At 51.1% G+C, this 10,000-nt stretch overlaps 1 protein-coding gene across 2 annotated transcripts in view; it reads right to left on the bottom strand.

Annotated features, from left to right (window-relative positions):
- The window catches only part of LOC143294828 (uncharacterized), a 16,427-nt gene that overhangs the window by 1,708 nt on the left and 4,719 nt on the right, over positions 1-10,000 (bottom strand). For both annotated transcript variants that reach the window (XM_076606329.1, XM_076606330.1), the window contains exons 4-8: positions 8,272-8,541; positions 6,370-6,713; positions 4,256-4,588; positions 2,309-2,500; positions 1-14 (exon numbers count right to left, since the gene is read on the bottom strand). The exon at positions 1-14 is cut by the window's left edge and continues 1,708 nt beyond it. In XM_076606329.1, coding sequence (XP_076462444.1) covers positions 1-14; positions 2,309-2,500; positions 4,256-4,588; positions 6,370-6,713; positions 8,272-8,541 — 1,153 coding nt within the window. The remainder of the gene's footprint in view (positions 15-2,308; positions 2,501-4,255; positions 4,589-6,369; positions 6,714-8,271; positions 8,542-10,000) is intronic.

Below are 10,000 nucleotides of genomic sequence, written 5' to 3'. Positions count from 1 at the left end.
CCGGAGTGTTGAACCTGATGTGGAGTACGAGTGGTAGTGAGGAGGAGGAGGAGGAAGGGAGGAGGAAGGGGAGAGAAGGAAGAAGAGTAGGGGGGAGAGGAGGAGGGGGAGATGAGGAGGAGGAGGGGAGAGGAGGAGGAGGAGGGGGAGATGAGGAGGAGGAGAGGAGGAGGAGTAGGGGGAGATGAGGAGGAGGAGAGGAGGAGGAGGAGGGGAGAGGAGGAGGAAGAGAGGGGGAGATGAGGAGGAGGAGGGGAGAGGAGGAGGAGGAGGGGAGAGGAGGAGGAGGAGGGGGAGATGAGGAGGAGGAGAGGAGGAGGAGGAGGGGGAGATGAGAAGGAGGAGAGGAGGAGGAGGAGGGGGAGATGAGGAGGAGGAGGGGAGAGGAGGAGGAGAAGGGGGAGATGAGGAGGAGGAGGGGAGAGGAGGAGGAGAAGGGGGAGATGAAGAGGGGGATGATGAGGGGGAGAAGAGGAAGGAGAGATAAGGAAGAGGGGGAGGAGAGAGAGAGATGAGAATGGAAAGGAGGATGGGAGAGGAGGGGGGATGAAGAGGGGGGGGGGGGGAGGGAAATGAAGGGGAAGAGGAGGGGGAGAAGAGGGAGGAGGGGGAGTAGAGGGAGAAGAGGAAGAGGGGGAGGAGGAGGAAGGGGAGCGGGAGATGAGGAAGAGGAGGAGGAGGGGAAGAAAAGGCGGAGTTGTTGCCACCAGATCCTGCGTCAGTACCAGCAGCAACAACACCAGTTAAAAACAGCAACACGGTAAACACCATCAGTACCAGTAACAACAACACCAGTTAAAAACAGCAACACGGTAAACACCATCAGTACCAGCAGCAACAACACCAGTTAAAAACAGCAACACAGTAAACACCATCAGTACCAGCAGCAACAACACCAGTTAAAAACAGCAACACATTAAACACCATCAGTACCAGTAGCAACAACACCAGTTAAAAACAGCAACACATTAAACACCATCAGTACCAGTAGCAACAACACCAGTTAAAAACAGCAACACATTAAACACCATCAGTACCAGCAGCAACAACACCAGTTAAAAACAGCAACACATTAAACACCATCAGTACCAGTAACAACAACACCAGTTAAAAACAGCAACACAGTAAACACCATCAGTACCAGTAACAACAACACCAGTTAAAAACTGCAACACATTAAACACCATCAGTACCAGTAACAACAACACCAGTTAAAAACAGCAACACAGTAAACACCATCAGTACCAGCAGCAACAACACCAGTTAAAAACAGCAACACATTAAACACCATCAGTACCAGTAACAACAACACCAGTTAAAAACAGCAACACAGTAAACACCATCAGTACCAGTAACAACAACACCAGTTAAAAACTGCAACACATTAAACACCATCAGTACCAGTAACAACAACACCAGTTAAAAACAGCAACACAGTAAACACCATCAGTACCAGTAGCAACAACACCAGTTAAAAACAGCAACACATTAAACACCATCAGTACCAGCAGCAACAACACCAGTTAAAAACAGCAACACATTAAACACCATCAGTACCAGTAGCAACAACACCAGTTAAAAACTGCAACACATTAAACACCATCAGTACCAGTAGCAACAACACCAGTTAAAAACAGCAACACATTAAACACCATCAGTACATTAGCAGCCGTAGAAGAAGGTAGGCTCGATGCAGAGACTGGCATCAGCTTCTAGTCGGGGGGCAAACAGCGACCAAGTGATAGCTGTATGCTCAACGGATTCTCCATTGCAATGAGGATTTCGCAGTTCTTTTTGTGAAGGAATGTGACTCTCAAAGAGGCAAGATAGCATTGGCTCTTAGTACTGCACCTTTGGGGTGGGGCTAGTTGGCCTTTGTGGACTATCCCATCGCCGAATGCCCTAAAGCCCTCGTGGTCGAGAGAGTGGGGGTGCGGTGGTGTAAGGAGCAAGACACTCTCCATTATAAACCAAATTCTTGCCCCCAAAAGGTGAAAAAGCCAGTTGCCTCCTCTGCTGTTCTGACGGCCATTGTGAGACACGACAATCATACATGCTTGCCGTGGTGCTGGATGTTGTAGAGACACTACAGACAATCATGGATGTTGTAGAGACACTACAGACAATCATGGATGTTGTAGAGACACTACAGACAATCACGGATGTTGTAGGAACACGACAATCATGGATGTTGTAGAGACACTACAGACAATCATGGATGTTGTAGAGACACTACAGACAATCACGGATGTTGTAGGAACACGACAATCATGGATGTTGTAGAGACACAAGAGACAACCATACGTACTTGCCGTGGTGCTGGAGGTTGTAGGGGTTCCAGGCGTTGAGGGGCGTCAGGAAGATGACTTCCAGAGGGATGGCGTAGGACATCCTCTTGGTGTACTCCTTGCACACGTGGCCGTGCCCGTGTTCCCGGTAGCAGTGCTTCACGTGCGTGGGAGCGATCCGGGGCTGGGTGCTCTCAGCCACGAACAGGTTCCTGGTCCACGAGAAAAAAAAAAAAATTTAAAGCAAGCAAAAAACAATTAACACTTAAGGTAGTTAGGAGATGGAGGAGGGGGGTGGGTTGGTTGGGGTGGGTGGAGGGGGGGGGTTGGTTGGGGTGGGAGGAGGGGGGTGGGTTGGTTGGGGTGGGTGGAGGGGGATGGGTTGGTTGGGGTGGGTGGAGGGGGGTGGGTTGGTTGGGGTGGGTGGAGGGGGGTGGGTTGGTTGGGGTGGGTGGAGGGGGTGGGTTGGTTGGGGTGGGTGGAGGGGAGGCAGACCTGGGTGTTCTCAGCCACAGAAAGGGTCCTGCTTAATGCGGGAAAAAAACCACAAAACAAAACAAATCCAAATAAACAAGCAAAAACAATCAGCAGTTGAAAGTACTTGGGAGTTTGGGGAGGTTGGGGGGGGGTGGCGGTGGGGGGGGGGGATCTCAAACTGCATGAAGACTGAACACTTACTGTGTTAAACATGCGCACAGAGAACGAGGGAGAGGGAAAGGGAGGAAGAGAGAGGGGGGAGGAGAGAGGGAGGGAGAGAGAGATTGAGAGACAGAGACACAGAGAGAGAGAAATGGAGGGAGGTAGAGGAGGAGGGGGAATAGAGAGGGGGCAAATGAGAGAGAAGGGGGAGGGGGGAAGAGGGGTGGGTGGAAGGAAAGACAGGCGGTGAGAGAGGAGAGAGAGAGGGGAGAGATAGAGGGGAGAGACACAGAGAGAGAGTAATGGAGGGAGGGAGGGAGAGTGAGGAGGGGGAGGGAAGGAGGGAGAGACAGACAGTGAATGGGAGAGAGAGACAGACACAGAGAGAGAGAGAAGGAAGAGTTAGCGAAACGTCACATCCATGCACAAGAAATCACGCGCGGCATTTCCACGTTGACATCCAGCCATCGTTAACTTTAAACACAACAACAGGGGTGGACAAGTGTATGTTCGAACAGCAACAGTGCGAGCTGTATCTCTGTCTGTCTGTCTTTCTGTATGATTATCTATCTTATCTGTCTACCTACATATCTACACATATCTGTCTGTTTCTCTGGGGGGTTTTTGTCTGCCTCTCTCTTTTCCCATATGTCTGTGTTCTTTGTGTTTTTGTCTATCTGTCCGTCAGTCTATCATTCTGTTTCTCAACCTACTCACCTATCCACCTCCATCTCTCTGACAACCCATAAAAAGTCAAAGATTCCTCCGCGCGCGCGTGTGTGTGTGTGTTTATGTGTGTGTGCGTGTGTGTGTGTGTGTATGGGGGGCGGGGTTGTGAGTGTGAATGTGAGTCAGTGTGTGCGTGTATGTGAGTGTGCGTGAGAGAGAGAGAGAGAGAGAGTGTGTGTGTGTGTGTGTGTGTGTGTGTGTGTATGTGTGTGGGAGTGAGTTTAGTGTGTGTGTGCGTGTGTGTCTGTGTGTGTATGTGTTTGTCAGAGTCAGCGTGCGCGTGTGTGTGTGTGTGTGAGTCACTGTATGTGTGTTTGTTCGCATGCATGCGTGCGCGCGTGTGCGTATGAATGTGTCAGTGCGTGTGACTGTGCGTGCGTATGCACACACGCACACGTGTGAGTGACCGCCCCCCAATGACACCCCCACCCCCACCCCGAACGCAACACCCACCCACACCCACCCACGGCTCCCCCCTCTCCGACCCCTCCCCTCACACACACCCACCCACCCAGCCACACACACACACACACACACACACACACACACACACACACACACACACACACACACACACACACACACACACACACACCGACCTGTCTGCGAAGCCCCGATGTCCCACCGTGTCCCCCATGGCGTCGTGCTCCCCAGCACGCCAGGTCCGGTGGTAGTTGGCCACGTTTATGGGCGTGTCGTCCTGCACGCGGAGCTTGGGCATCCCGAAGGCGTCGTCCGTCATGTGAGCGCCGTAGTTGTCCTTGCCGGGGATCTGGTACATCCAGTCGTCCAGCTCGTTCCACTGGAAGCGACGGCTGCGGCCGCCCTGCTCGTCCACGGTGAAGCGAGTCATGCGGGAACCCAGGTAGCGATTGTAATCCATGCCTTCTCCCATCCGGTGGCCCAGGTCGTCCAGGGGAACGAGGTGCGACCTGTTTTGGGATGTCAGACACGATAGAGGATCGATATTGTAGGGACACTACAGACAATCATGGATTTTGGAGGGACACTACAGACAATCATGGATATTGGAGGGACACTACAGACAATCATGGATGTTGGAGGGACACTACAGACAATCATGGATATTGGAGGGACACTACAGACAATCATGGATTTTGGAGGGACACTACAGACAATCATGGATATTGGAGGGACACTACAGACAATCATGGATATTGGAGGGACACTACAGGCAATCATGGATATTGGAGGGACACTACAGACAATCATGGATATTGGAGGGACACTACAGACAATCATGGATGTTGGAGGGACACTACAGACAATCATGGATATTGGAGGGACACTACAGACAATCGTGGATGTTGGAGGGACACTACAGACAATCATGGATGTTGGAGGGACACTACAGACAATCATGGATATTGGAGGGACACTACAGACAATCATGGATGTTGGAGGGACACTACAATCATGGATTTTGGAGGGACACTACAGACAATCATGGATGTTGGAGGGACACTACAGACAATCATGGATGTTGGAGGGACACTACAGACAATCATGGATATTGGAGGGACACTACAGACAATCATGGATGTTGGAGGGACACTACAGACAATCATGGATATTGGAGGGACACTACAGACAATCATGGATATTGGAGGGACACTACAGACAATCATGGATGTTGTAGGGACATGACAGACAATATATACATACTTACCGTGATGCAGCTGTTGTTTTTTTTATTGTTCCAAGACAACGCCGTGCTTTCAGTTTCAATAAGGTGCCGAAGGGCGCACACACACACACACACACACACACACACACACACACACACACACACACACACACACACACACACACACGAATAGCAGCACATAAAAACGCACGAAAAATGAAGAGAAACAAGAGGAAACACCTTCAAGCCAACATCGACTAGACCAAACGAACTACATCAGTGCGCGCGTGTGTGCATACGCGCGCGCGTGTGTGCGTGTGTGTGTGCGCGCGCGCGCGTGACTTAAGTCTGACACAGGAAACGAGTGCTGATCGCCTAATAAAGGCAGCTGTCAGTACGCAGCCTGTTGTGAAAATGACTCGGTGTTGTTAGTGAAAACGTCTTCAGAGGCTGGTATCCTACCAAGCCGCTAGCGCTACATAGAGACAGAAAAACACTAACAAATATGATGTTGAAGCCCCTTCAGTGCCAGGGTAAAAGACCAGTAGAAAATGACGTTTCAAGTCATAAAACAGCATTCACAACAATAAGCCTTAAAACTCATTTTAAAAAAACAAAAAACGGTCCGGAGATAGTACTGCCCTGGATGTAAAATAATAATGTGTGAATTTTGAGCCTTCCAGAGTTACTTCCCTTTTTATATGACGTCATCAGTTACGTCACTGTGCACGTGCGTGATACGTTCCAAGGCACTCAAGGGGTTTACAATATATAATATATATAATATGATATATATAGCTGGCACCTGTTGACCTCTCCCCTCAGAGGGTGGCACAGGATCCGGTAGTTCTATATATAGCTAGCCGTTACCTGTTGACCTCTCCCTTCAGAGGGTGGCACAGGATCCGGTAGTTCCATATATAGCTAGCCGTTACCTGTTGACCTCTCCCTTCAGAGGGTGGCACAGGATCCGGTAGTTCCATATATAGCTAGCCGTTACCTGTTGACCTCTCCCTTCAGAGGGTGGCACAGGATCCGGTAGTTCCATATATAGCTAGCCGTTACCTGTTGACCTCTCCCTTCAGAGGGTGGCACAGGATCCGGTAGTTCCATTGCGCGAAGTTGGGCACCCCGTCAGTAATGTTGTAGATGGTGGTGGGCAAGTAGGCGAAGTTCTGCGAGTTGAGGCGATCGCCCGTGGTGGATGTATAGCGGATCTTCTCCTGCAGGTCGAACCAGCTGCTGGCCTCGATGGCGTGGCGGTCACTGCTGAAGGGCTCCTCCATGTGCTGATCCAGCGTCCAGGCGCCCTCCAGATAGCACAGCACCGGCTTGAAGTAAGGGCGGTAATCGCGGTGAGAGTGGTCGCTGTCCTTCCAGGCCTTGAAGTACTCTTGCATCTCGGCGGTCTGAGGGAGGAATATGATGATGATGGTGATGGTGATGGTGGTGGTGGTGGTAATGATGATGATGACGATGATAATAATATGATAATGTTCATGATTACCATGATGATGAGAAAGAAGAAGAAGACGTTATGAACATGAGACTTTTCTCCGATGATCCAGAACAACAGTTCATGCGACTGGATCTAAATCAAGAAACACGCACAGATCGCTGCACTCACTCTCTCTCTCTCTCTCTCTCTCTCTCTCCCTCTCTCTCTCTCTCTCCTCTCTCCCTCTCTCTTCTCTCTCTCTCTCTCTCTCTCTCTCGCTCTCTCGCTCTCTCCCTGTGTGTGTGTGTGTGTGTGTGTGTGTGTGTGTGTGTGTGTCTCCTCGTCTGATATCACTTGTACATTCTCTCCCCCTCTCTCTCCATCTCTCTCTCCCTCCCTCCACCCCTCTCTGGCTCTGTCTCTGTCTCTCTCTGTGTATATATTTAACCCCCTCTCTCTCTCCCTCCCTCTCCTACTCCCTTTGCCTACTCCACTTCTTTCCCTTTCTCTACACTCTCTCTACAATATCTCCTCTCTCCCCTCTCCCTCTCCCATCCCTCTCTCTCTCTCTCCCTCTCTCCCACTTTCCCCCTCTCTCTCCCTCTCTCCCACTTTCCCCCTCTCTCTCCCTCTCGCTGCCTCAGTCTCTTCTTCCCTCCCTCCCCCCTTCCTCTCTCACCCTCCCTTCCCACCCCTACCGCTCTCTCTCTCTGTCTCCCTATCTTACCTCCTTCTCTCTCTCTCTCTCTTTCTCACTCTCTCCGCCCCACTCTCTCTCTTTCTACCCTCCCTCTCTCACCCTCATTGGTACACCTCTCTATGACTCTCTTTCCCCTCTCCCTCTCTCTGGCCCTATATCCCTCTCCCACCCCAAACACTCTCTCTTTCTCTCTGTCTCTTTTTGTCTGTCTGTCTCTCTCTCATCCTTTCTTTCTCTCTCTCTGTCTCTCTTTGTCTGCCTGTCTGTCTCTCTCCGTTTCTTTCTCTCTCTGCATGGTGTCCTGTCTCAGAACAGAAGGGGCACGGGCGGAAAGGCCCCGTCCTGCACCATGTCTTTGTCTCTGTCTCCTCTTCTGTCTCTCTCTGTCTCTCCCTATCTATCTCTCTCTCTCCCCACCTCTTTCTGTCTCCCCCTCACTCTCTTTCTCTCCCTCCACCTGTTTCTCCACGGTGTCCTGTCTCAGGACAGAAAGGGGCACGGGCGGGAAAGGCACGTCCTCCACCATGTCCCTGTCTCTGTCTCTCTGTCTCTGTCTCTGTCTCTGTCTCTGTCTCTCTGTCTCTCTGTCTCTCTGTCTCTGTCTCTCTCTCTCTCTCTCTCTCTCTCTCTCTCTCTCGCCTCCTCACACTCTGTCTCTCACTCCACCTGTTTCTCCACGGTGTCCTGCCTCAGGACAGAAAGGGGCACGGGCGGGAAAGGCACGTCCTCCACCATGTCTCTGTCTCTGTCTCTCTGTTTCTCTGTCTCTGTCTCTCTGTCTCTCTCTCTCTCTCTCTCTCGCCTCCTCACACTCTGTCTCTCACTCCACCTGTTTCTCCACGGTGTCCTGCCTCAGAACAGAAGGGGGCACGGGCGGGAAAGGCACGTCCTCCACCATGTGGAAGCTCGTGTTGTGCACGGGCATGCGGATCTTGTAGTCGTTGTGCCTGGTGCGGAACTCCACGCCGTTGAGCTGCACGATCAGCTCCCCCAGCCCCGGGGTCCTCTCCAGACCGCTGTGGTCGTGCAGGGCGGCGATGGAGTGGCCCGCGAAGCTGTCCACGTTGTAGCTCTTGACACCGTCCCTCCTCATGCGCAGCTGTTTGTGGAGGCAGTGAGTTTTTGTTTCAGCTTTCAAGTTTCTCTCACACAAGGAGGCGCGCTCATTGCGTTCGGGCTAATTCATACAATCTCTTCGTCTTCTTCTTCTTCGTTCGTGGGCTGCAACTCCCACGTTCACTCGTATGTATACGAGTGGGCTTCCACGTGCATGACCGTTTTTATCTCGCCATGTAGGCAGCCATACTCCGATTTCGGGGGTGTGCATGCTGGGAATGTTCTTGTTTCCATAGCCCACCGGACGCTGACATGGATTACAGGATCTTTAACGTGCGTACTTGATCTGCTTGCGTATACACACGAAGGGGGTTCAGGCACAAGCAGGTCTGCGCAAAATATTGACCTGGGAGATCGTAAAAATCTCCACCCTTTTCCCACCAGGTGCCGTTACCGAGATTCGAACCCGGGACCTGAGATTGAAAGTCCAGCGCTTTACCCACTCGGCTATCGCGCCCGTCATCCATAAAATCATACACGCTACACCCACCAAATCTTGCTGGGGCGGCAGATGCCTAGGCAGCAGCGTAACTAACCCCGGCAACGCGCTTTGTTCAGGCCTTCAGAGTGTGTGTATGAATTATAACTGTGTACCCATCAATGATTAAGAGTGGATTTTTTCTACAGACTGTTTGTCATGGGACAACTCTCTTCGTTGCCATGGGTTCTTATGGTTGGTTGGTATGGTTGACTGGTTGTCTGGTTGGTTGGTTGGTGGTGTAATATGTTGGTGGGTTAGTTATGGTGGTGGTAGTATATAGCACGTGAGAGTAAGGGTATTTGTGTTGGGTTGGGTCCGTGAGTGTGGGGTTGGGTTGGGTTGGGTTGTGCTGTGTTGTGCTTTTTTTCTTTTTCTTTTTTCTCAAGGCCTGACTAAGCGCGTTGGGTTACGCTGCTGGTCAGGCATCTGCTTGGCAGATGTGGTGTAGCGTATATGGATTTGTCCGAACGCAGTGACGCCTCCTTGAGCCACTGAAACTGAAACTGAAACTGTGCTGTGCTGTGCTGTGTTGTGTTGTGCTGCGTTGTGCTGTGTTGTGCCGTGGTGTGCTGTGGTGTACTACGATGTACTGTGTTGTGATGTGTTGTGTTGTGCTGTAATGTACTATGCTGTGCTGTGGTGAACTATGATGTCGTGTGATGTGCTCCGTTGTGCTGTACTGGATTGGGTTGGGTTGTGCTTTGCTGTTAAGTGTTGTGCTGGGTTGGGTTGTGCTTTGCTGTTAAGTGTTGTGCTGGGTTGGGTTGTGCTTTGCTGTTAAGTGTTGTGCTGTCATATACTGTTTGGGGCTGTGTTGTGTTATGTCGTGCTGTGTTGTTTAAGTGCTTGTTTTCAATTCTATAACTGACTGTACATGAAATCACCAGTGGCGTTCTACATGATAGCGCGACTACATCACCAACTCTAAGTGGAAAATGGAGGGGAGGGGGTGCTGGGGGTG

Source organism: Babylonia areolata, chromosome 20 (assembly GCF_041734735.1).
Source record: "Babylonia areolata isolate BAREFJ2019XMU chromosome 20, ASM4173473v1, whole genome shotgun sequence".
Classification (NCBI taxonomy): domain Eukaryota; kingdom Metazoa; phylum Mollusca; class Gastropoda; order Neogastropoda; family Buccinidae; genus Babylonia; species Babylonia areolata.
Note: the sequence above shows the minus strand (reverse complement) of the source record. Positions and strands in the feature narration are given on the sequence as shown.